Source organism: Vulpes vulpes, chromosome X (genome assembly GCF_048418805.1).
Source record: "Vulpes vulpes isolate BD-2025 chromosome X, VulVul3, whole genome shotgun sequence".
Taxonomy (NCBI): domain Eukaryota; kingdom Metazoa; phylum Chordata; class Mammalia; order Carnivora; family Canidae; genus Vulpes; species Vulpes vulpes.
In genome coordinates, this window is record NC_132796.1 from 114,166,974 (window position 1) to 114,192,770 (window position 25,797).

A 25,797-nucleotide genomic window follows, 5' to 3' on the forward strand; every position below is an offset into this window, starting at 1 on the left:
AAACTCCCCAAGTTTGGAAGTCCTCCAACCACACTGATTCAGGAATAAGTGTGGTTATCTCACTGAGTGTCTTTTATTTGTATCAGTAATGTGTTGTAATTATACCTGGAATTATAAACACCTGCCAGGTGTCTGTTTATCCTGCAGCCGTTCACAGCTCAGAAGTAACCAATCCCAGGTTTTCATGCGGATGTGAGACAAGTGAAGATCATTGGTGCCATGCATATGCTGTCCACATTAATTGGCATAAAATGTTAGACTCCATAGACCATGGTACACCATGCATCACTCCCTCTTTGGTCTTTGGTGTATAATACAGTGGTCTCAAGATGCACCACAGAGCAGACCCACACTTAATGCCACAGACCCTTTCTTTACGATGCTGTGTCAAGGGTCTGTGTTTGCAGAGTGATTTTCTGGAAAAATGCCATGCCCTTCCGCGAGCCAAATGTTTCAGAATGTCCCATAAATGCTCGGAAGATGGGGCCTTGGGGCCATCTCTCAAGCTAACTGCAGATACTAAGTAAGACCCAGGGGAAGTTTAAGAAACAGGAACTTCTTGTATTTGTTCTATTGATTTTTCTGCCAACAAAAAAGTGTAACCAGTTGTGGTGTTTTCAAATAAAAGCATCAGGAATAAAGTCCGGTTTTAGAGAGCAGTTTCGGGAAACACGAGCAGGTGCATTTAGGGGAAGTCTGGATGGAGCTGGAGACAAGTCACAATGCCAGTTCGCCTAACAAAGCAGGGAGTGGTAAGGGCCAGGATTGTGAACCATTATTTATAATCAAACAATGTGGTAATTTTGCCAACTCTCTGTTCTCAAACACGAGACCATCTTCATGGTAATCAAACTATTACTCTGACACAGTTTACTTATCAGGAGACCAATTTGCAATTGTGACCTGAAAATGGAGGTTGTCTTTCAATTCATTTGAATTGCAAACAGGGTAGACAACCTATAGCTACTGTGGCATATTTTTTAAAGCAAAATCAGGCACCTACATTGACCTCCTATTTACATTTCTTTGAGAAGAAAAAAAATCACATAAAAGCTATCAAGAAACACATTTCACAGCAGGCAAATTAATTGGTTTTACAGTATTTGAATGGAGGGTTTGTCAAATAAAACATGCCGTGACAGTTAATAGTGTCATTTAGAGCCAGAAAATTATTGGCTTATTTGTTATTGGATAAAAGGAAGGCAAACATTTTGTATTAGGAAGTTTTAATGTGTTTAAAATCCTCATTAGGGATTAATGGACATGCTTGCTTAGCATAGCGCCTCATTAATTTGGGGCTAAACAGTTATTTCTGTGTTTCAATCTCAGTGTTGTTTCTTAACATTTTTTTTACTTCTCTTTAATTAGATCTTGCATTTGAGTTTGGTCTCTACACCATTGGAGATGTAGAATTAATTAATGAGATTTATAAATCTAATGGAAGTGAGTTATTCTTAGCTATCTTTTCATTTTAGCGAACAGTGAAACCACGTGTAAGTGGGCGCAGATCTAAGAGATTTCAGAAGTATAGGGAAAAAATGTGAACTTCCCTGAATATATTTAGCAGTGTCACTTGGCATTAATAGATAAAAGTGTTTTAATTAGAGTTATAAATAATAGGGGAGCTGGTGAAGATTCAGTCCCCATGTGTGCTGCTTGTTCTTTGGGATCATCACTGTCTGAGAAGAGCAACTGTAACTTTTTCTGTGGAATGCGGTGTCATCCGCTGGCAATTAAGACAATCCTAAATGCAGGGTTTAGAGAGCCAAGAAGGCACCAAGTTCATTAGAGGTTAGTCTGAAAGTGGAGCCACTCTCTATCAAGTGTATGCTGTTGTCACATCTTTATTGAGGGCATGTATGGGTACAACTCATAGAGTCTGTTCTGCTTATGTGACTCTAAGGAGAATTTAGCTAGATAAAAATCCAACTGAAATCTGGGTTTCTTGTTTTACAATAGACATTTATATCATTAGCTGCGTATTCAGGAGAAGACCAGAGTGCTTTCTCTTGGGTGAGGGATTGTGAATGTCAAGGAAAGACCTTCATTTTCTGCAAGTTTTTCAAACCATATGATCCAAAGATAGATTAAAAGGTTCTTTTATAAATGGGGTTACAGCACTTAATTGAAGACCCCATAAGATGCCCGTAGCACTATCTTCAGGAGCTACCAGAAAAACAGAAGTCCTTGTACCTTTATACAACCATAAATGCTTTTGAGGAACTTGTCCATCCAAGGTGTATTATAAAAGAAAATCATCTTTTGAAACATCTTTCGTGTTGAGGCACCCGGGTGGCTTAGTGGTTGAGCATCTGCCTTTGGCTCAGGGCGTGATCCTGAGGTCCTGGGATTGAGTCCCATGTTGGGCTCCCCACAGAGAGCCTGCTTCTCCTTCTGCCTGTGTCTCTGCCTCTCTCTGTGTGTCTCTCATGAATAAATAAATAAAATCTTTAAAAAATAAATAAATAAAATCTTTCATGCTAATGAGCACATGATAAGTGTTTGTGTAAATGCAAAATATTTGAATAATTTAATGCAACTCCTCTTGAAACAATCTGGCAACTTCTTTTCCGTGCTGTATAGGAATGCTCTGTCTCAGGAGGCTGTGGGTTAATCGGGTTCTCTGCTTCCCTAGAGACCAAGTTGAATTCATTTAGCCCCAGAGAGGAGATCCTCCAGCTCTGTGGCCGTATTTGGCCCTGGGCTTATTTTCATCTGGCCTTCTGCGTAATATTATGGGCTTCACCACTGTGGGGTCCCAGAAAATCATTACTCCTGCTCCTGGGCTCTCTGCTTGTTTCATACAGAGTGAAGCCTCTCACGGATTAGAGCAGTTGGAGAACTGTGAACTGTAGGTAATTAGCTAATCAGTGCTGGAAAGGGCAGTACTAATAGTGGGGAGCAGAGTGTCACCTCCTTCTAAATCACTGGAGCTACTTGGCCTCCAGCTCTTCCTCTTTCCCCCTGCCTCCCCCTTCCTTTCTCTCCCAACTCAGGGTATGCACAGCATCTCCTGTGTTTCTCAGGTAGCTCGCTAGTGCTCTCTCTTCTCTCTCCCTCTCTCTGTCTCTCCCTTCAGCATCACCTGAGAGTTCTGTTAGGCATCCCTAGCAAATCCATGGTTCTATTCTCCAAGACAACTATTTCCCGCCTTTCCTTTCTCTTCACATTTCCAGTAACTACCCCCCATCCTTAGCTGATGACCTTGCCGTGTACTGCATGGAGCAGAATAGATACAATCAGACAAGTGCCACCGCATCTTCTCATCTTTAATTGCTCTAACCCAACTGCTTCTGTCTATAGACACTCTGCCTTCCCTCCCTGTTACAATGGAAGGAGCATCCAGAGTGTCCATGCTCCTGTTTCAGGCCGTCTTCTCCAATTGTGTCCCGATGCGCTCTCTCCTCCTCAAGGACTTTGCTTTTACAACCATCCACTTTCTCTTTTGCAACACTTTTCCCCTCTCTCCACCCACCGGTTTATAAAATGCCTTAATATCATCTCTCTTAAAAAAAAAAAAAAAGTAAAAACCTTGATCTGGCCCACATCACCATTTCCTCTCTCCCCATTTTTCTGCTCCCTTTCACAGGAGGAATCGATCATTTGCTCTCTCCTTCTATCCTCCCACTCCCTCCTCAACACACTCTAGTCAGCTTTGTGCTCACAGCTAGCCTCACAGCGTGCCACTGAAACAGCTCTGACCAAGGTTGCCCATGACCTAGACCTTGCCAAACTCAACCTCCAAGTCCTCATCGTTGTCTTACTTAATGGCCATTTTCTCTTTAAAGCACTTTCCTCTCCAGGCTTCTAGGACACTGTGTTACCTGATTTTCCTCCTGCCCCTTCCCCCACCCCAGCCCCTCCTAAGAATTCATGTTGGGCTTTGGAATACATGGCACATGATAGATCATATGCTATACTGTAGGGAATGTGGACTCTTAGCAAAAGAGACTGCAAATGGTCTTTCCTAAATGGTCTTCAGGTTCATCTTCAGGATGACTAAGGTGTGAAACCAGTTTCACAGGTAAGGCCCACAGGATGTGTGTGCTGTGTGTTCTGTGTGACTTGTTACATGAGGGTTGCTTTCTTAATTATGTTTCTGTTGATTGGTCCAAAAACGAGTCTGCCTCTCTCGTGCATTTAAAAACCATCTGCAGGGAAAGAAAACATGTATCTGGCTGGGATTTGACAGTTTGCATCAGTGGTCCATGGAGAAAATAATCCATGGGTAGGAGATAGAGAATTGACTGTCCAGAAGTCTACTGCTACGTAGAATAAAATATAAGTAATGTAACAGAATCAAATAGAAGGTGTGTCAAATTACAAAATGCAGAAGATACCCCAGAGATCATCTCACCTGGCAACCCGTCCAAGACAAAGATTATTCTGTGGCAAAATGGGAACTGTAAGAACAGTGGTATGTATGTTTGATGTTGGTTTAAGTTTGCTGTCTTATGTTTTGAAGAACCTGTCATGTATTTGGAGATTGTACCCTTCCTACCTTTTGGATATTGTTTTTGGAATGACCTCTCATGGCAAACTAAACAGTTGGTTATCTTATGTAGATCTCTGATTGTTTTTGTAACATCATGTGAGACACAAAACATTAGGAACTTGTAGCATGTTCCCCTGCCTTTCTTGCAGAGGCTGGAGAGCAATGAAGTGAATTGTCCCAAACCACACAGCTAATTAGTGCTGGAAAACCTGGACACGAAACTGTTTCCTGTCGGTATGTTTTCCTTTCCCTCCTTTATCAGATCATAGTTAGCTGAAAGCGAGATGGCTGCCTGGCAATGGTTTGGTTGCCATATATCATGAGAATTTGCTGTGATCGTGGGGTGTTAGGAGTATACGAACACTCTAAAACCTCTAGTGTTTATTCTTTAAATGACAAAATTCAAAAGTGAACTTGCTTCTTGGAACATCTTCTCGATACGTGTCCATCGTGCATGTTGGCCTCATTAACAGCAGCTATTGATAGAGTTCAGAAGTTGCCTGATGTCACTCCAGTCTCTGTATCTGTTGCTTTCCAGTACCCTCTTTTACTAGAAGATTATCGGCCTGCCCACAATCCTGCTGTTAACATTAATGGTTAATGGCAGTGTGGCAAGTAGGGATTTACTGGGATAAGATTCTTATTTTAAATGGTTCTTGGTTCTAGAAATCTCAAAGGGGAGAGACCACAGCCAGAGTGTCTGTGAGTTATAGGGCGAGAGCAAGGCTAAGATCCCAGGCAGAAAAGGGCAAGCAAGGTGGGCCAAAGACTGGGAGGCTGGCAACGAGGAGGAGAATACACTTTATGTGTGAGCAACACAATTAAGGAATCTAGGCGCAAAACCTCGAGAATGTGTACTCAGGGGGTCTGGCCCTGGGGCTCCTGCACAGTGGACGGTGTGTAGCCTAGGTGTGGCTGTGGATAGCGACACAGTGGCAGTGGCCAGAATGACCTCGTTGCCCTGCCCAGGTGACCAGAGAACTTCCAGATAGCCTCTAGGTTTCTTAGGGTGATCTTTCTAGATGTGTACCTTATTTTTCTTTAAGACCATAATCCCGCTCCCCATTTATAGCTCACTCTTCTATAGAAGCTAGTTATTACACCAAATAAATGAACAGTGAGCTAATGGCTATTCAGAGCCCACTGAATTAAGTACTCTTCACTTGAAATTCCATCTGCCATTAGGTACTCTCAGCTGATGATGGGCCTTTCTGCATATGCATTCTGCCCTTGCCCATGCCTAATGTAATCAGAGAAGAGATGTCCTCATAATGAAGCACGTCGCCCACTCTTCCCCCCTCCCATCCCACAACTCCCTCCGCCCTGTCTCTCTGTTGTCCTACCCCCTCATGTTCCATCTTCAGCATCATTTGTCATCTTCAGAGAGAGCCACCAGATGGAGCAGCAGCCCGAGACTCCTTATATGTTGGGCCCCTCAATAGGCTTTAACAATTAGTGACATGCATGTGATGTCATGGGGGCCAATTTACAAGGAGACCAGACTGTCTCCTTGGTGATTCCAAGTGTCAAGACACCTGGCTTTGAGGCAACTTGCAATAGAAGTTGGGAAGGGGGCTTATGATGTACATCTCAGCCACATAAGGGTCCTACAAGTGTATTTTTTAATTCCCCTCCTGTAGTTAGGTAGACACAGAATTGGAGAAGTTCAAGGATCTTGCCCCAGTTCACAGAGCAAATTAAATATCGAAGCTGAGATTAGAATCCGAGTCGGTCCAGCTTCAAAGACCGTATTCTTTCTGTTACCCCTTGATGCCCCCCCAAAATAGAGTAAATTATCTCATTTATTTGCTCAAATAAATAAAATGTAATCATGCCCCCGTCCTATTTAGTTTAATGCCATATAAGATTCTAGACAGAGGGTCATTTTTTGGTACTTGGCCCATAGTGGTAAGTACATTAAATTCCTTTGTGTTTCCTCTTTTTCTTCGAGGAAATGGTGACTATTAGCTTGCTTTTACATGGGCTGTTTTGACCATGTAACTCTCTTAACTATTGGTCAAAAGGCGTGTTTGAAAGTAAAATTCAACTCTTTGGACAGCTAAGAGTTTGGCTAGATTAAAAAGATTATGCTGAGTGAAATAAGTCAATTGGAGAACAAACATTATATGGTCTCATTCATTTGGGGAATATAAATAATAGTGAAAGGGAATAGAAGGGAAGGGAGAAGAAATGGGTAGGAAATATCAGAAAGGGAGACAGAACATGAAGACTCCTAACTCTGGGAAATGAACTAGGGGTGGTGGAAGGGGAGGGTGGGTGGGGGGTGGGGGTGACAGGGTGACGGGCACTGAGGGGGGCACTTGACGGGATGAGCACTGGGTGTTATTCTGTATGTTGGCAAATTGAACACCAATAAAAAATAAATTTATTATTAAAAATAAATAAATAAATAAATAAATAAATAAATAAATAAATAAATAGAAAAAAAAAAAGAAATCAGAAGATGCGCTGGTTGGCTGTACCCGTGTAACCATCGTGAAACCTTTTTTTGTTTTGATTAAAGTTATATTACCTGAGGACTTTCGTCTGCAGCTTATGTAATATTAACTGTTCCTGTTTAATCAGAGACTCATGAATACCAACTAGAATAGGGACAGGTTAAGGTGAGGCAGGAAGCCAGGGGCTGATGGATCCTAATGTGAACTGGGTTTATGGTTTTCCAAATTAGAGAACCCGAGACTCCCCGGATGGGGTGCAGAGATCAAGGGATCCCCGGGCACATGCAAATCAGAGCTTCAGAGGCTTGTTGCCTCTTGTTTTTACGAATGACCAACCATGGGGATTAAACATTTTAAAAAGATGGCAAACTCATTTGGTAGTGCAATATCACAACCTGACTTTTCATTCTATTCGTGATTCAGTGTCGGGGGAGCTCTGTGCCCCAGAAATCAGTCCTGGGGATAAATGTGGCAGTTTGTTAATGAAAATACAAACGGAATTAGTCCGGAAGCACCGTGGGGTGTCAGTCATGCATATTGTTTGGCTGGGCGTTTAGGGTGGTATGTGGCGTTAGCCATGTGTCACTCAGTCACTTGTATTTGTTAGGGGAATCCAAGCATTCGCCGGCGATTAAGCTTGTGATTTTTGAGTTTTACTTTGCGAAGTCTGTGTCAAGGTGGAATATGCCTAGAACAGTGGGCTTTGATTGCCAGATACTGTGGGACAAACTTAGGGTGCTTTTAGGGGGAAAAAAAAAAGAATGACCCTTCTGTCACGACAGTCCCTTAATAGTAGCGTACTGGGAGGTATGCACTGAGCTCCCCCTCCCCAGGTTATGGTGTGATGATCATTATTCTTTGAATGTTTTACATCCATCTCTGTGTTGTCTGTTAGTGCTAGCTGCTGCTTACGTCTCTCAATGCCCCAATCAGGGTATTTCTGATATCTTGTATTACCCTAATCGCCAAGAAGTATGCTCCAAACTGATTAATTCCAGGATGATTAAACCATCCTCTGCAATTCGTTTATTGTTGCTGCAGTTAATTGAATATTTGATGCTTTAAAGGTACCCTCGTTATTTCCTGAGATATGTATTTATCAGCGGCCAGACGATCGGTGCATGGTCTCTCTGTGGCTACATGCAGTGGCAGCCTGCACGATCACGTGCAGGGGGGAAGGCACTTGTGAGGGCTCCCCGTCAACTCCCCACCTGCCTGCTGGGCACCTGCCGTCCCTGGCCCTGGGAGGACCGCATCCGTGCCTGGCCTGAGACAGGGTCCTGTGGGGCCGGGCGGGAGTGCTCAGCCTCTCCTGTGCGGGCGTGCAGCCTGCTCTCTGCTCTGGGAGGAGGGGGCGGAGAGGGGGGCATGCAAAGGACGCCGACGCTCTGAGTGGCTAACTTGTGCTTTGTGGACTGAGTGCTCAGGAGTGGATTGAAAGGGAGGAGAAGGTGGCTCGGGGATTAAGCGGCAGCTTGGCAACTCAGCGGGCAGTAGTTCTAATCCCAGTGTCACCACTAGTTCTGTAGTCTCCTTTCCCACCTGTCCGAGTGACTCCTCCAGAAGTACTGCAAGAGGGGTGTGCGTGCGTGTGCGTGTGTGCAAGCTCGTGAGACAGAAGTGGGGGGGGGGTGAGAGTGCCACTGGGCAACATCCCGGGGCTGAGCCCCAGCCTCAGTGCAGCTGCTTTAAGTGTGCAGAGTGACCCCCGCGCGCAGCTCCGCAGGGGGCTGAGACTCAAGTGGCCTCAGGTGGCCCCACCACTTCCCGGCCATGTCAGATCCTTGGCTCCTCACTCCCATGTGGAGTGAGGACGACAGTGGGGACCTCGGCGGCTGGGAGCTTCTGTCGGACATGGCTCTGTCCGTGAACCCGGTAGGTACCCTCTCCCTGCCACTTTGTCAGCCCTCCTGTTCCCTATTGTCTGTGTCCCGTGTCAATGTTTGTCTCCCCAGTTTGCGTGGAGTCTTGAAGCCAGGAATTATGTTGTCTTCAGCGTCCTCAAGCCCTCCTCCCCTTGGCACCATCCTGAGCACAGTGTGAGCTCAATCAGGATTTGTTGTCTAAAGAAATAAATGGGGAGGACTGATGAATAGGCGGTCGGGCGCTGAATACGATCCTATTACCCTTGTCACGACTACCTTACAATGTATGTCCCAGTGGGTCTCTAATTGTTTGTTTTTGCTGTCCCATCCAGACATTTAACTCTGAGAGAAAGAGGCCAAGTCTCATAGCTGTTTGTGTCACCAGCCCCCACCACACCATCCCTAACACTAGTCTAGGCGCAGAGGAGATGCTTGCTGGTTAATTCAGAAGCACTCGCAGAAGGGAAAGCCCTTGCTGCTCAAATGTAGTTGTTTTGAGGGGAAAACAGCTGTGGGGCAGGCTAGACCAGTTGCAGGACTAGTGACTCCATGCCAATACTGGATTCTAGTATTTTCTCAAAAAAGAAAAACAATCTAAACAGTCAGCACAGGCACATACTTCTTTGACTGTCCTCGTCCGTAGAGCCCTTCCCCATCCTGATTGCTCCTGACCCCAAGAAGTCATTATTAGATTTCCTGCAAAGCCCCCGAGTCAACAACTCTTTCTATTTTGACAGCGGTTACCCCAGAAGGAAATGGATATTTATAATAGCAGGTGTAGGAATGGTATTTGCAGTTGGTGAGAGTGAGTCAGGTCTTTCCTTGAAAAGATGGGAAGACTCGACTTTGTAATAAAGCAGTGAGGAGAACAATGGGACAAGGGGTAATAACCTAGATCATCGTGTGCGGCTTTGCGGGGTGCGGAGCACATGCACATCACTTATTTCATTTGCTGCTCACAGACCACCGGTGAGATTTGAAAGGAGCAGGTATTATTATGATGGCGATTTTATTTTATTCTACTTGGTTTTACAGTTGGGGAAACTGGAACTCAGAGAGGTAAAGTTTCGAAGTCCTGTTCCCGAGTGGTAGGGCCAGAACTCCCACCCACCTCCTTATAGACGCATAGGCAAGCGTTCTTGCTGTGTCTGCATATTGCGGATATGTTTTTCTCTGTGGTTTAAAAATTAACATTACGTTTTTGTGTGGAAGGAGAAAGAGCAAAGACCTTTTTATGAAAGTGGCACATACATTTTGAGGCCAGACAGCCCACATGGATGGAATGCAACAACGATATTGAAATGTTATTCTGCTATAATCATCTTGGCCTTTGTCCTGGGTTATTTGTTGGAAGTTCAAAGGCTGTCTTGGAAAATACAGTTGTTGGAGCATTGAGCAATGGAATGAGATTTTATCTGCTGTTAAGACTAACCAGTTGAGTTCTGTAATCCTGTAGTATGTTAGACCAGCACCTCCCAGAGTGTGTTCTGCAAATGCTAGTTCCATATGGAATGGTGGTAATTGTTGATTGGGAAACAAAAATCACAAAAACTAAAAACCCAGGAATTCATTGGTCAAGAAAGTTGGGGATGTGTTGCACTGAACAGTTAGATCCATGGCTCAGAGCCTTTAATTCATGTGGTGGATTTCCATGGTGGGGGGTGGATCACAGTATTTCCCACACTTATTTGGACAGGGAATCCTTCATTTGGCGATTCCTCCTATCCACCTTCCTCTTGAGTCTACAAACTGCATGAGGGAGGAAGCTGTGTGTCCTTTGGCTTTTCACTGTATCTGTGCCTAGCATAAGGCAAGAGGCACGGTGGGGCCCTGGCCCTCAGAAAATTTGTTGAATGAGTGAATGACCTGTGCCAGGCCAAACTACCCGTGATTCCCACTTTTTCAGCCTCTTTCTACTGTTCTTTCTACCCGGTACTGGAATATTATTGTGCCAGGAAGAGTAACTGTATAAGCCATCATCCAAACTGCGACATTTTTGAGGGAGAAAGGTGACACCGTCAATAATTACTTCAGGGTAACAGGTGTAACCTGGAACCATACAGGATAACCCATGGCCCCTTTGTTATTGGTGACTCTTTCTCAGCCTGCCTCTGCCACTAAGGATTTTATGCTCCTGAAGCAAAGACCTTTAAACAAAGGTTTAAATTAATGCCTGTACAGTAGTGACTTTAATCCTAAATTAAGATTTGCTGATGGTTGTAGCATGTCCTTTTTCGGGTTGAGGGGAACTGGGGCTATGTTCTGTTTTCCACTTCCCCCAAATAGAGTTATGTCCTTACCTCAGCCTATCAGGGTAAGTAGGGGTTCATCACCCAATTGCCCTTGCAAGAGGTCTGGGACATAGAGCCTCTTGCAGTGCTGTCTTTATAGGACTGACCTTTCGCCCTCTGAGGCAGTGAATTAAAGAGACCAAATGTTCTCCTTGCCACAACTGGAGAGAAGCGGAAGTGGAAAATTGCAGTCCTGGAGAGGGTGAAGGTGTGAAGGAGAGAGGGATGTTTGGGGGATGCCTGTAACTCACACAGGTGGTGTCATGCCTGCAGACCTTTCTCTGAGTCCCTCCCAGTTGCTGCTTTAGAGCTGGTGTCTCACTTTGGTGTTCAGCTTCTGGCTTTCACTGATTACAGAGCCCCTGGAGGATAGAGCCATGTGCCAGACCGCCAGTAAGTCCTCAGTACATTTCTACAAGTTGCTTGAATTTCGATTGATTAGGAAGATGTCACGCTAAGAGAGATGGCTCATGGGATTCACTTTGTATGTTTGTGACATTCTCTCTAGGAGCCAAGGCACATGTGCAATTTACCCATGAGTTTGAGCCTTGGTTTTTTGAATATGAATTGTAGGCATCTGGCTAGACTCCTCTAAATTAAAAAAAAAAAACTTAGTCCTATCATAGATATCCTTCTAGACCTTGTCTTTTAAAAATCTGTGATGATGAATAATACATTAAACTCTGTCAGAGGGTCAAATGAGCCTTAAAGTTAGGGAAGTCAAGCTCCTTCTTTGGATGAATGAGCCAAGTAAAGCCTGCGTGATGGGGGAGGACAGCCCTAGCCTCCTACAGAAAATTGGTGATGGAATGAGTCACCCTCTTTCTGCACCTTACCCTGTGGTCTTACTGCTTCATTAAAGCAAAACAAAATTGGCCGCTAGCAGACACTTTCTACTTTGTACTTAACAGGAGAAAAACCTGCATTGATAGCTCTCATTCTTTTCCTTATTACCGTTTTTCCTGCTGTGTAAAATACTATGCAATAAGCTTCTCTGAGAACAACTAGATGGTGCTTAGTTTTTGTTTGTTTATTTTCTTTTAGGTAAGCCTTCCCAGTGATCCAAGCTGTGTTGAAGAAATCTTGCGGGTGAGTTTAAACCTTTATTTCTGTGCCTTTTAATAATGAAGCAATCTATCTGCTTAAGCTGTTTAAAGTAATTACTGTGCTGTTTCTGGGAGTATCCTGATGGGGAATCCTCACGCGTCACCTCAAGCCCCTGGTGCTCACACCTCCCGGCTCATTTCTCACCTGTCCTCTCCACATCCCCGGCCAAGCTAGTCTTGTCATCTCACCAGGCTTCCGTTTCATTCTTGTGACTTTCTGGATCTTTTTTCTGAGACTCCCCACCTTCCCCAGGAAACTCTCCCGATTCCAGCAGCCTACCCTAAATCTTGGGCTTTCTGCTCTCTGGGATCTGAGCCTCAACCCCCCTGCTGCCTCCCTCACCAGCATGGGTGGGAACGTGGTTGTGGGGACTGTGGCCCCTGGTGCGGGGGCCAGATGTGGGAGGGTGAGGGCGGGTGGTGAGGAGGAGAGACTTGAGAGAGAAGGCAAGTTGTAGGAACCGCTACTGATGGGAGGGAATGTGTGCCTAAGAATGGCTCGGAGGCAGCCCAGAGCTGCAAAAGATGTCAGTGACAACTCCCAAAGTAGACACTTAAGTGAAGGGAAGAACCAGAGCCCAGCTGGGAAAATGGGTCTCCTGTGTCTGGCTGTTAGCGTCATAAGGCGAGGTGACATGGTATATGAAGAACAGGAGTCCCAGAGCCTGCCCTGCTGTTTGTCACTCTGTGATTTGGATGGAGAACTCCCATCGTTCTGAATCTCCATTCCTTGTCCGTGAAACAGGATAATAATACCTGTCCTAATTCCCTTAGAAGCTGCCAAGCGCTATAGATGCTCATTATTATGATAAATGATGATCAGTGTGGCCATGAGAAAAGCACGCAGGCTTGCCGCCCAGGAAAGAAAACAATTTGTGTGCCATTGAAAAGTCTGCACCCCCCTCCCTCCACCTACTGAAGTGAGGAGCTCACCGTCCCCGCCTGCGACACCCTGTGGTGCCTGCCTTTGCTCATGGCAGCCCAGGGTTCCTGGGGACCCTGTGACAGTGCAGCCCAAGGAATAATAAAGAGGACAAAGCTGTTTATTGTCAAGTTGACCTGAGCACCGATTTCACCTGTTGGGGATATCCGTGCCTCCTTTTCAGCCCACGAGCATTGTTACTGGCTATGAAAGAGATGAGTCCCATTACCCTGATCAGAGATGAGACTCTATGAATTGGCGATATGCTGGCTACTTAAAAAAAGAAAGATTCATATATTTGAGAGAGCATGCACACGAGACAGAAGAGGGGCAGCAAGAGAGGAAGAGAGAGAGAGAATCTCAAGCAGACTCCCTGCCGAGCGTGGAGCCTAAGGCAGGGCTTGATTTCATGACCCTGAGATCATCACCTGAGCCAAAACCAGGAGTCGGACGCCAAACCAACTGAGCCCCCCCAGGTGCCCCTATACCGGCTACTTTTGTGAGAGCCCAGGAACCCCTCTGCCATCTCTCCTGGGGCTCAAAGGTCGGGGTGGAGGGTGGGGGGCTGTTGAGAGCTCCATCGGCATGCAGCACCTTGGGACCGCAGCCACCTGCTCCTTGCATTGGGCGGAGATGGGTCAAATAAAGCAGAGACAGCCAATCCTTGCTAGCATGTTGGCTGCCTTGCTCAGAGAAAGGTTACGTGGCAACGTTTTCCTCTCTTCCAAGTGAAGTCAGCACTCTTTTCTTAATTCCCAAAGGAATGTCAGACCCATTTCAAAATCACCACCTAATTGGTCACAACTGGAGTCTCTTCTTAAGAGCAGCCTGGCCCTGCTGCCTGTGTGGCTTGCACGCTGCCTGAGAGAGGGGAGCCAGGGGAACACCTGGCAGAGGCTGGCGGCCCCAGTCCGCTGGAGGAGCCACTTAGAGAAACAACAGAATGTCACTTAAACATGTGAAGAAAAGAAGCAGGTTGCCTTAATAAGCTCGTAAAAGATAGCACCCTTTGAGGAAGTAACAAAAGTCCTTCTGTTCTTGAAAGAGAATCTAGGGAAACGTATTTTTTTTTTGAAGGGCTATAGATTGTATAGAATTCTGTTTTTTTTTTTTCTCAACAGTCCCATTAATGAGTGGGCTTTCCTTTATTGAAGAATACCATGTTTCATTTCCCATGCCTAGAATAAAAATAAGAATCCTGAAGCCAATGTCCTAAATTTTGTGAGGGATTCTTAAATCTGTAAAGCCCACATTGTATAGCACAACAGGCTTGTGTTCCTGCTTGTTTGAGGGCTGTGGAGCTGGGCGGATGGCGCCACGGTGCTCTGTGTTGCCCTGCTCCCCATCTGCCTCCTTCTGGGGTCAGGGGGTACCTCTTCTCTCCACCTCTCTCTGACCCCTTCTGTGCTTTTCAGACCGGCAAGTTCATGTTCTCCGTGGCTGAGGTGTAGGTGTGTAGAGGAAGGAGCTCAAGCCCAGGGGTGGGACGAGCTGTGTTCATCACTCTCTAGCTGTGCAGCTTTTTGATCTATTCATGTAGCAAAGAAGGGGTAATAACTCGCCCTCCCACCCCACTATGCACCTGCAGCGAGAGAACCCTTAAAGCGTGCACACAGTCTGCATGGGAAACCTGGAGATAGATCTCAATCTGTTTGCTCTCCCAACATGCCCACCTCACTGATCCACACACACCCCTTTTTTCCCTCCACAACCCAGCAAATGAAGCATGCAGACCCACTGCATCTCACATTGGGCCAGACTTCTTTTATTAAACCAGCTACAACAACACTGGCCTCTCCCCTCTCTCAGACTCTCAATCCCGTAGCAACAGAAATACTTTGTCCTAATGCATTTTATTTCAACCTCCTTTTCCAAAGCACCATTCAGATTTAGACCAATTGGCTTTCTTTGCAAGTTGCCCTCACCTCTGATCGTGGTCTCAGCTCTCCCTCAGGCCACTTCTTCCACTTCTTTTTCTTTGTGTTCCTGCTTCTTATACTGTCCTGTAGCCCACCTCCTCTGATAGAATGACCTGATTTTTCTATGGCACATGATTGCCTTGGCAAGCACATGAACCCCATTATCTTTGATACGAAACTGTGGCGCCGTCCCTAATTATTTCAGGAGATTGAGGCCCAGAGAGGTTATAAATGACCTGCAGCAAGGGTGAAGCTAGTACACAGCAGAAGCAGAAATGGAACCTGGTCTTCAGTTGACACTACACCAAACTGTCCACCGCCCTATCACAAACCTATGGGGAGAATCTCTGGATTTAAAAAAAACAATTGTCCCAGATGCTGGCTGACTTAGTTCTGGCAACTTTAAGAATACCACCAAACCAACAGAATTGGAGCAGGTGTCAGGAATTATTTCTTTCCCTTTGCCCATCCTCAATATTGTCAAATCTCACCTCAAATAATCAAATAAGAACAGTGACAAATTACTGCCACTAATGAAAACTAGTAGTAAAGTGCCACTTCCGGGGAGAGTAGTTGAGCACATTGAGTCGTGTGCCTCTCACGACAGTCCTGTAACTCGGCACTAATAGTCACAATTTGCAGAATAGGGACAAGTGGCACCTAGGGAGGTGTCAGTTGCCCCCAGGTCTCCAACAACCGCCATGCTTTCCATTCATTCTGTTCCTGTTGGCTCACTCAAACCCGCTCCGATTTCACACCCATTGCGATGGCATCAGCCACCAAGTCCTTTCAGCTGCTGTTGCTTCCTTAAGATGTACAAATCCAGTTATGCCAAAATAATTTCAAGTAGTTTGCAAGCAGACCAGAATTCCCAGCCTATAGCACCTCCGCCTCTAACCACCCTTCCACCATAAAACAAGCCACCCCAATTCACTTGTCTTTGCTACCTATCAAGTACATTGTTGCATATTATACATTTTACAAATCAGAGACTTAAGGGCACACCATTTGCTCTTTAGACTCAAGCTACCCTTGAGTCCAAACAGAAATGAAAACCAGCAATAACTCTGGCCCTGGTAGTGACGTTCTGCAGTTACAATTCATCTACTCCAAAGCTGTTCATATGTAATAATCTAGGCAGAGGCAGCTTCTTTCCTGAGCTCCACAGGGTTTGATGAGTCCTAGAGTCATCATTTCTGAAGGAGTTAAGCCAAGGAGAGCAGCAGGCACTAAATGCTACTAGCTGAGGATGGATGTTCAATGATTATTTGTTTTGCAGTACTATGATTTATTTGTTCCTTGCAAGAACTGACTTAAAAATATCAACAAACTATCAATTAAGTCCTTTCTCAAGTCAAAAACGCAGATAGAGCGCTTCTCTTAGGCTTGACGCTGAACAGATTGTGTTTCCTAGCAAAGTACCTTCAGTAGTTGATAATTTCATAGTCTAACATCTGTAAGGGTAATTCACTGTTTATGGGGAATGCTGAATTTGCTAGCTCAGATTTAGGGAACTTGATTTGATAAACTGTATCATCTTACAGATCTCTCCCTGCCATATGGATCAGGTTGGTAAACACCGACATGGGTACCACTTTTGGATTATGGCATGATCTGTGTTTACAGCATTCTAAATTATGGCAATTCCACGTATTAGGTCTGTGTTTAAGTGCACAGTTTTAGCATGGAAAGATCCTACCAAATAATTACAGAACAATCGTGCACAGTACTTGCTATTTTTTTACTTATACGAGGGGGAAAGAAATGAAGAAGCCCATCTTAAGAACAAGAAAGAAACGAATTGGGGAACAAAATTGGTCAATTATGTCTGAAAGGAAATTTGATTATATTATCATAACTATGCACCATAATCAAGCACCTTTCAGTAGAATTTCTTTGATAAATTTAACCAATAATTAGGCAATTGATTTTATATCCTGTCAAATTAATGTATAAATAATGCTTAAATTGGAATCATGCAAACGATTTTCTGTATAGCAGTCTTAACTACTAATCCTTCCAGAATGCTTGAAAAAGGATCTCTCCTCTTCTGGTGTGGACTTTTAAAATTATAGTTTCTTGAAATAGTAATGTAGTGTTCCATCCAAGAAAGACAACAATTGCTAAATATAATTTAGACTATAATTAATGTTAACATTGATGGAGTCAAATAAATGAACTAACTACTGATTGCACCCTCTGTTCTTCTGATGACTAGCTCTTACCTAATGACATTGGGAAATATGTAAATTTATCAGCAGGTGAAAATGCCCTTGACTGGGTAAATTATGTGGAGTATTACCTTTTCTGAAGCTAATTCAAAGCACTAATGGACTTAATACGTAGCATGCATATGTGAGGTGAGCTATTCATGGGAGCAAATTAGCCCATAAGAGATATTAGCCATTATTTGCCTCCCAGTAATCATTTTCTCTTTTCTCAAACACAAACCAACCCAGAAGAAAGATGCTAAATTTAATTATAACAACTATTATGTGAACAATGTAGGTAAGCCATCCAGTGTGCTTCCAAATGCACTTAGAGCCTGTCAAGCAGTTTAAATATTTTCATGTGGAATCTAGGGGCTTGCAGCTAGTGTATGATGTGAATTTTAAATGATTACACAGACGTCATTGGGAAAATGAGTAACGTGAGTAACGAGGTGACTGGCCCGGTGATTCATGGGAACCTGTCAAATGTGGGACATGTCAGGGAAGAGATGATGTCAAATACCAGTAACTTAGCAACTCAGCATTTAGCTGTCCAGGGAGTGAGCAAGAGTAGCCCCTTTAAACTAACTGAGTCAATATATGAGTCCCTATATATTGTAGGTGTGCTATAAAAATAGGTCTGTTTTTCTGACAACCTGTTTCTGTCTGTGAATATGGTGATTTATTATTTTTTATTGACTTGAATGAAAGCAGGTGAGAATTTAAGCCACGTGTAGAATTTACACCTGCTTTCTGTATCTTGGGTATACAGAGGGTAATGAAACAGTGTATTGGTTTGCCAAAGAGCAGTCTAGTCTTATCTGAAAGAAGTAATAGCTTCCAACTGTTGTTTGAGAACCAGCCTTATACTGTCCTGGCTGTGCTAGTGGGATTGGGTTGGCAAAAAAAGAGGTAATGCCAGGAGGCCAGCCATCGCACTTGCATCTGTGTGGAGGTAAAACCAGCGTCTTTGGAGACTACATTGAGAATGTCACCTCTCCAAGTCAATTTGGCATGCATCTTCCAGTTTCGAAATGAAAGAATAGAACAAGGCTCACATCCTCTCTTGTAAATCACCAAAAGCATTATGGAGAACGAGAAAAACAAATGTTAACTCCGTAACTGTTCTAACTAAAAGACACACATACATAAGCCTAAATCACAATTTATTTTGTGAAGGTCAAACAGGGAAGTATCGAAAGGATGGTTCCCATGGTCATAGATTGAGAGCATAGCTGATGAAACACTGCTTTTTAGGATAAGTAGCACAGGGGTGCCAGGGTGGCTCAGTTGGTAAAGCATCCAACACTTGATTTCGGCTTAGGTCATGATCTCAGGGTCCTGGGACTGAGTCCCTCATCAGGCTCCCCACTCGGGGGGAAGTCTGATTGTCTCTCTCTCCCTCTGCCCCTCCCCCTGCTTGTACTCTCTCTCCCTAAAATAAATACTTTTTTTTTAAGAAAAAAGGATAAATGGCACACCATGTAAAGCAAAACCAATACGGGAATAATGGGGATGGATGTGAAGGTTTGTAATGGAAGATTCTATGAACCAAATATGGAACATGCAGATCTTGAGAAGTGGGAAAGGCAGAAATGAATGAGAAGTTTCGTAACTGATCCACATTTGTGGAAAGCACTTTGTTGCTGAGGCAAGGTAGAAGAGTGAGGTGTTGCTTTATGAGCAGCCTGTAGGCCTGATGTCTCTTGATAAGACAGAAATAAAGGCCAAAGCACTTGATCGCACACACTGGTGTTGAGAAGAGAACTCCTGCTAGTCTGGAATGGAGCCACATCCCCTGCTGCCACAAAAATATCCTGCAAACCACTCTTGTCCAGGAAAAACTCTTATCACTAAAAAAAATTAGTAATAATGAAAAAAGGAACAACTGTAAGAGCTCTGCAGAAATACCAAACAAAAACAAAAAGGAAGAAAGGGGGGAAAAAGGAATTTTAAAAATGTTGCTAGAGAACAAATCAAAGCTATGACCACCAACACAGTGGCATGAATTATTTTAAAATGAAGCAATTTTATCTTAAAAAAACAAGAGCCAAAGCAGTGATACAAGAGCCTAAAGATGCAATTTTAAAAGTAGATAAAGAGCTGCAAAGTAATGAATTTTAGACAGAAAATCATTAGAATTAGCACATTTAAGATACATCTTTTTCTGAGATAAAAGAGTAATAGCAATCAATGATTTGTTAGTTTACCTCACCAAGAGAAAAATGGGGGGAAAGCACAAATACATAAAACAAGGAATAATTAAGAGTAATAACTTTTCAGATACAGAGGAAATCAAAATAATTGTTAGTGGCAATTTACTCACCTCTGCACAAATAAATATAAGCATCTAGATGAGATGGACAATTTTTCTAGTGAAATGTAATTGACTCAAACTGTCTCCAGAAGAGAGAAAATCTAAACAGACTTATTACCATCAATGAAATGGAGTCCCACTCATTCATGAAATCATCAATCCCAGGTGAGGTTTCATAGGGAAATTAAGCCAAACCATGGAGGAACAATACAGCTCAGCGGTTTCAGAACATAGAACCAGAAGAAAATATTGCAAAGTATTTTTTTTTGGGAAAAGCCAAATCAGCACATCACATTGATGCCAAAATCTGACAAAAAATAGCATGCAAAACAGAAAATTACAGAGTAACATCACTTGTGAATATTGATGCAAATTTCTTCAGTGAACTGCTAATAGATTGAGATAGAACTTTTAAGGATATGAACCATGACCAAATGGGTTTTATTCCAGGAAAGTGAAGCTGGTTCAGTATTAAGAAATCCATTAATATAGTGCTTTTTATGGATAGAATAAGAAAGAAAAAACTATGTGATCATCTTCATCGATGCTAAATGATACTTGACAAAACTCAACACTTACTCTGGATAAAGTAGAAATAGGTGAAAACATCCTTAATGTGACAAAATACATCCATCTCAACCCCAAAGCTAGTGTAACATTTCACAGAGGAACTCTAAAAGCATTCCCATTATAGTTGAGAAATCAGACTAAATGTTCTTTATCACCATTATTATTTAATATTGTCCTGGAGGTGAGCCAAGGCAATTAAACAAGCTAAAGAAATAAGAGGTATTAAAATAGGAGAGAATATGTAAATAATTATCTGTAGATAATATATGTGTATACACACACACACATACACACACACTATTTTCCTGAAATCCCCAAAAGCACTATTACAAACAATACAACAATTTAGCAATATTTCAGTGTGCAAAATATATAGAAACAGTCTTTACATGTAAGCAACCAACTGTAAGATATAATGGGCCAACAGACTCCATTTATATCTTATGAATTCATTTAACAAGAAATGTGCCAGAAGCTATATGAACACATTAAGTCACTATGAGAGACACTAAAGAATAAAGAAATGGAAAGGCGTATTATTCTTAGATAGGAAGGATGGTATCACAAACATTTCTGTTCTCTTCAAGTTAATCTTGGATTCCTACCTCACACCACACAACAATAGTATTTCCAGGTGCTTTAAAGATCAAACTCAAAAACTTACTAGAAGTAAATGCGGAAGCATTTCACAATTTTTTATTTCCAGCCCAAGTCTCCTGAAGAGCCAGTAGAGGTTGGAAGGAATCAGGGAAAAGTTTAGAGGTTTGAGGAGATTGGAGAAGGTTTGAAATAATCATTGACAGGGAGAAAGGGGGCTACCTAAGGAATACTATTAGTAAGATTATGAGGCAGTGTCAAGGTTCCAATCTAGATTTTGTGTGATTTCTCCAGAAGTGCTTTGGTCATTATCCAGAGACCACTGACTGATGGGCCAAGGGCAGCCTGGAGGCCTCAGAGAGGTTAAATAATTTGTCCCAAAGCACATAACCATACAGCTACTAAAGGGATTGAAACGGGACTGGAAGTCAATTTGGCCTGAATTAAATGTACACACTAGGGGTGCCTGGGTGGCTCAGTGGTTGAGCATCTGCCTTCGGCTCAGGTCATGATCCTGGGGTCCTGGGATTGAGTCCTGCATTGGTCCCCCCGCAGCGAGCCTGCTTCTGCCTCTGCCTGTATTTCTCATGAATAAATAAATAAATAAATAAATAAATAAATAAATAAATAAAATCTTTAAAAAAAAATCTACACAGTAATAATATCAAATGGTTGCATAGCAGATTTTTATACCTAGCACTCTTTTAAGGAGTTTACATATAGTAACTCAAATAATCACCACAGCAATGCCAGGAAGCTAATGCTATCATCATCCCCACCAATGCATGTAATGAAATGGAGGTACTTTGTGCCTAAGTGACTTTCCAAGTTCAACAGCTAGCCAGTGGTAGAACCAAGATCTCAACCCAGGGAGCCTGGATTCAGGGTCCAGGCTGTTAATCATTAAGGATTCCGTCTTTAACCATGAGGATATAGAGCTGAAGAAATAGATTTTAAGTGATTACTGCAGGGCTCAGCCCCTGACCCATGGGTAATGATGAAACTAAGCAAGCTTGCTAACAATACCATGTGTCGGAATCAGGAAAACAGCTTACCAGATGGACCAAATCTAATAAAATGAAGTTTCATAAGGGTATATCTATATGGTCATGCACTTGAGTCCACCAGTGTTTATTTATTTATTTTTAATTAATTTTTATTGGTGTTCAATTTACCAACATACAGAAAAACACCCAGTGCTCATCCCGTCAAGTGTCCACCTCAGTGCCCGTCACCCATTCCCCTCCAACACCCGCCCTCCTCCCCATCCACCACCCTAGTTCGTTTCCCCGAGTTAGGAGTCTTTATGTTCTGTCTCCCTTCCTGATATTTCCCAACATTTCTTTTCCCTTCCTTTATATTCCCTTTCACTATTATTCATATTCCCCAAATGAATGAGAACATACACTGTTTGTCCTTCTCCGATTGACTTATTTCACTCAGCATAATACCCTCCAGTTCCATCCACGTCGAAGCAAATGGTGGGTATTTGTCGTTTCTAATGGCTGAGGAATATTCCATTGTATACATAAACCACATCTTCTTTATCCATTCATCTTTCGATGGACACCGAGGCTCCTTCCACAGTTTGGCTATTGTGGCCATTGCTGATAGAAACATCGGGGTGCAGGTGTCCCGACGTTTCATTGCATCTGAATCTTTGGGGGTAAATCCCCAACAGTGCAATTGCTGGGTCATAGGGCAGGTCTATTTTTAACTCTTTGAGGAACCTCCACACAGTTTTCCAGAGTGGCTGCACCAGTTCACATTCCCACCAACAGTGTAAGAGGGTTCCCTTTTCTCCGCATCCTCTCCAACATTTGTTGTTTCCTGCCTTGTTAATTTTCCCCATTCTCACTGGTGTGAGGTGGTATCTCATTGTGGTTTTGATTTGTATTTCCCTGATGGCAAGTGATGCAGAGCATTTTCTCATGTGCATGGACCAGAATAGAGAACCCAGAAGTGGACCCTGAAATGTATGGTCATCTAATATTCGATAAAGGAGGAAAGACTATCCATTGGAAGAAAGACAGTCTCTTCAATAAATGGTGCTGGGAAAATTGGACATCCACATGCAGAAGAATGAAACTGGACCACTCTCTTTCACTATACACAAAGATAAACTCAAAATGGATGAGAGATCTAAATGTGAGACAAGAGTCCATCAAAATCATAGAAGAGAACACAGGCAACACCCTCTTTGAACTCGGCCACAGTAACTTCTTGCAAGATACATCCACAAAGGCAAAAGAAACAAGCAAAAATGAACTATTGGGACTTCATCAAGATAAGAAGCTTTTGCACAGCAAAGGATACAGTCAACAAAACTAAAAGACAACCTACAGAATGGGAGAAGATATTTGCAAATGACATATCAGATAAAGGGCTAGTTTCCAAAATCTATAAAGAACTTATTAAACTCAGCACCAAAGAAACAAACAATCCAATCATGAAATGGGCAAAAGACATGAAGAGAAATCTCACAGAGGAAGACATGGACATGGCCAACATGCACATGAGAAAATGCTCTGCATCACTTGCCATCAGAGTCCACCAGTGTTTAAAGTAGATAAGAAAAAATTTAGTGGTAACATGTATTACTGCCCACAGATGTATTCATGCAAGTATCTAGAGCAGGATTCAGCAAACTTTTCCCATAAAGGGCTAGATTGTAAATATATTTGGCTTTTTAGGCCATATAGTCTCTGTCTCAACAGCTAAACTCTGTTGTTTTAGCATGAAAGCATCCATAGGCAGTGTGTAAAGCAATGCTTGTGGCTATGTTCCAATAAAACTTTATTTACAAAAACAGGCAGTGGGCTACAATTAGCCTGTGAGAGGTAGTTTGCTGACCTGTGGTCTAGAACTCCTAGAACTAAGAAGGGGATAGATCCACTCTGCCCTGTTCTACTTAGACCACACTTGGCATGTGCTATTAATTTCTGGCCAGCTCTTTTTTTTTTATTCATTCAGCAAAATTTATCTTTTTAAAAATTACATTCATGTGGGCTTTAACATGTGTATAGATTCCTGTCATCACTGCCTTCAACAGAATATAAAACAATTCCAGTATTCCAAAGAGTTCCCTTATATCACACTTTTGCAGTCAGACTCTCCTCCCTACCCCTAACCCCTAGCAAACACCAAACTTTTCTCTGTCCCCACCATGTTGCCTTGTCCAGGATACCGTACATAAACAGAATCATGCAGTATGTAATCTTTCCATAGCGATTCTCTCACTCAACATATGCCTTTGAAATTCATTCAGGTTGTTGTATTCAGAAATAGTTTGTTCCTTTCTGTTCCTGAATATTATTCCATTACGTGGATGTTCCACAATTTGTTTCTTCATTCATCCATTGAAGAATACCTGGGTTGTTTTAGCTGTTTGGTGATTATAAATAGTGTTGCTATTAATAATCATGTACAGATATTTGTGTGATCATGTTGTTTTTTTATCTTGGATATATACCTAGGAGGGGTTTGCTGGGGGTCAAGTGTATGCTTAACCTTATTTTTAGAAAGTGCTGAATTGTTTTCCAGAGGGACTGTATCATTTTGCATTCACACCAGCAATTTGTGGAAGACCTAGCTCACATCCTTGCTGGCACTTGATCTTATTGTTACTTTTTTATTTAAGCCTTTTTAATAAATATGTAGTGGTATGTTATTGTGGGTTTAAATTGCATTTCCCAAATGGCTAATAATGTTAAGCATCTTTTCATGTGCTCATTTTCAGTTTTGTATATTTTCTCTGATGAATTGTGCATTCAAACCCGTTATCCACTTTAAAAACCAGATTGTTTGTTACCTTGGTGTTAAATTTCCAAGGTTTTATATGTATGTATATGCTAGATATAAGCTTTTGGCCAGATATGTGCTTTGAAAATATTTTCTTTCTTTCTTTTCCTTGACAGTGCCCTTCTAAGAGCAAAAGGTTTTTTTTTTTTTTTTTTTTTTAGCAAAAGGTTTTTTTTTTTTTTTTTTTTGCTGGAGTTGAATTTATCAGTTTTTTTTTTTTTTTTTTTTGGTGGTTTATGATTTTGGTGTCAAGTCTGAGAACTTGTTATCTAACCCAATGTCATAAAAATTTTCTCCCATGCTATGTTCTAAAAATTTAATAGGTTTATGTCTTACATTTAGGACTTTGACCTATTTTGAATTAATTCTGGTATATGTTGCAAGGTGCAGGTTGAAGCTCATTGTTCATTGCATTCTGGCACCATTTGTTGAAAACACTATCTTTCTCTATCGGATTTATTTTGCAGTTTTGTAAAAAGTAGCTTGACCTTATTTATGTGGTTCTGTTTCTGGTTTCTTTAGTCTCTTCCATTGATCCATGCCCCTGACCTTTCACCAACACTGTAGTGTCTTGAATACTATAGCTTTAGAGCAAGTCTTAAAATCAGGATAATATGAATCTTCCAACTTTGTTCTTTTTTCTAAAATGATTTGACTATTCTAGTTTCCTTTTCTTTCCATATGAATTTGAGAAACATGTTGTCTGCATTTATAAAAAATTCTACTAGAATGCTAGTTAGTATTGCATTGTATCAATAGATGAATTTACCTTGGCGTGGCTTTTTAGCTCATGAACACAATGTGTCTCTACATTTATTTAGGTTGGCCATCCCATTTTTAGAAGGACATTGATCATCTATCATTCCATTTTGGGGAAATCATGATACGGGGGAAATTCAGACCCCTAGAAAACCTATGTGAACAAAGTTATTCATTACAACGTGATATGTAATACCAAAAAAAATGCTACTATATGTCCAACAATAAGGGGATAGTTAAGCAAATTCTGATTTATACACTCAGAAAAATAATCAGCCATTGAAAAGATGGCTTTGAGGATGATGTAGTGAAGAAATAAAAAAACAACCTTACCATATACTGCAAAGTGAAATAACCTGCTATAACATTTTATGTACTTACTTTTTATGGCCATGTAAAGATATGAATAAAAAGGAACTAAAGGAAAATACCCTGAAATAATAGTCCTTATTTTGTTAGTCCTTATCCACAGTTTGTTAGGGTGAC

The 25,797-nt window shown here is 42.3% G+C and overlaps 1 protein-coding gene across 4 annotated transcripts in view; it reads left to right on the forward strand.

Annotated features, from left to right (window-relative positions):
• Positions 1–25,797, forward strand: part of AFF2 (ALF transcription elongation factor 2) — a 466,427-nt gene that overhangs the window by 272,015 nt on the left and 168,615 nt on the right. For all 4 annotated transcript variants that reach the window (XM_072744689.1, XM_072744692.1, XM_072744690.1 and 1 more), the window contains one exon: positions 12,155–12,199. In XM_072744689.1, the coding sequence (XP_072600790.1) occupies positions 12,155–12,199 (45 nt within the window). The remainder of the gene's footprint in view (positions 1–12,154; positions 12,200–25,797) is intronic.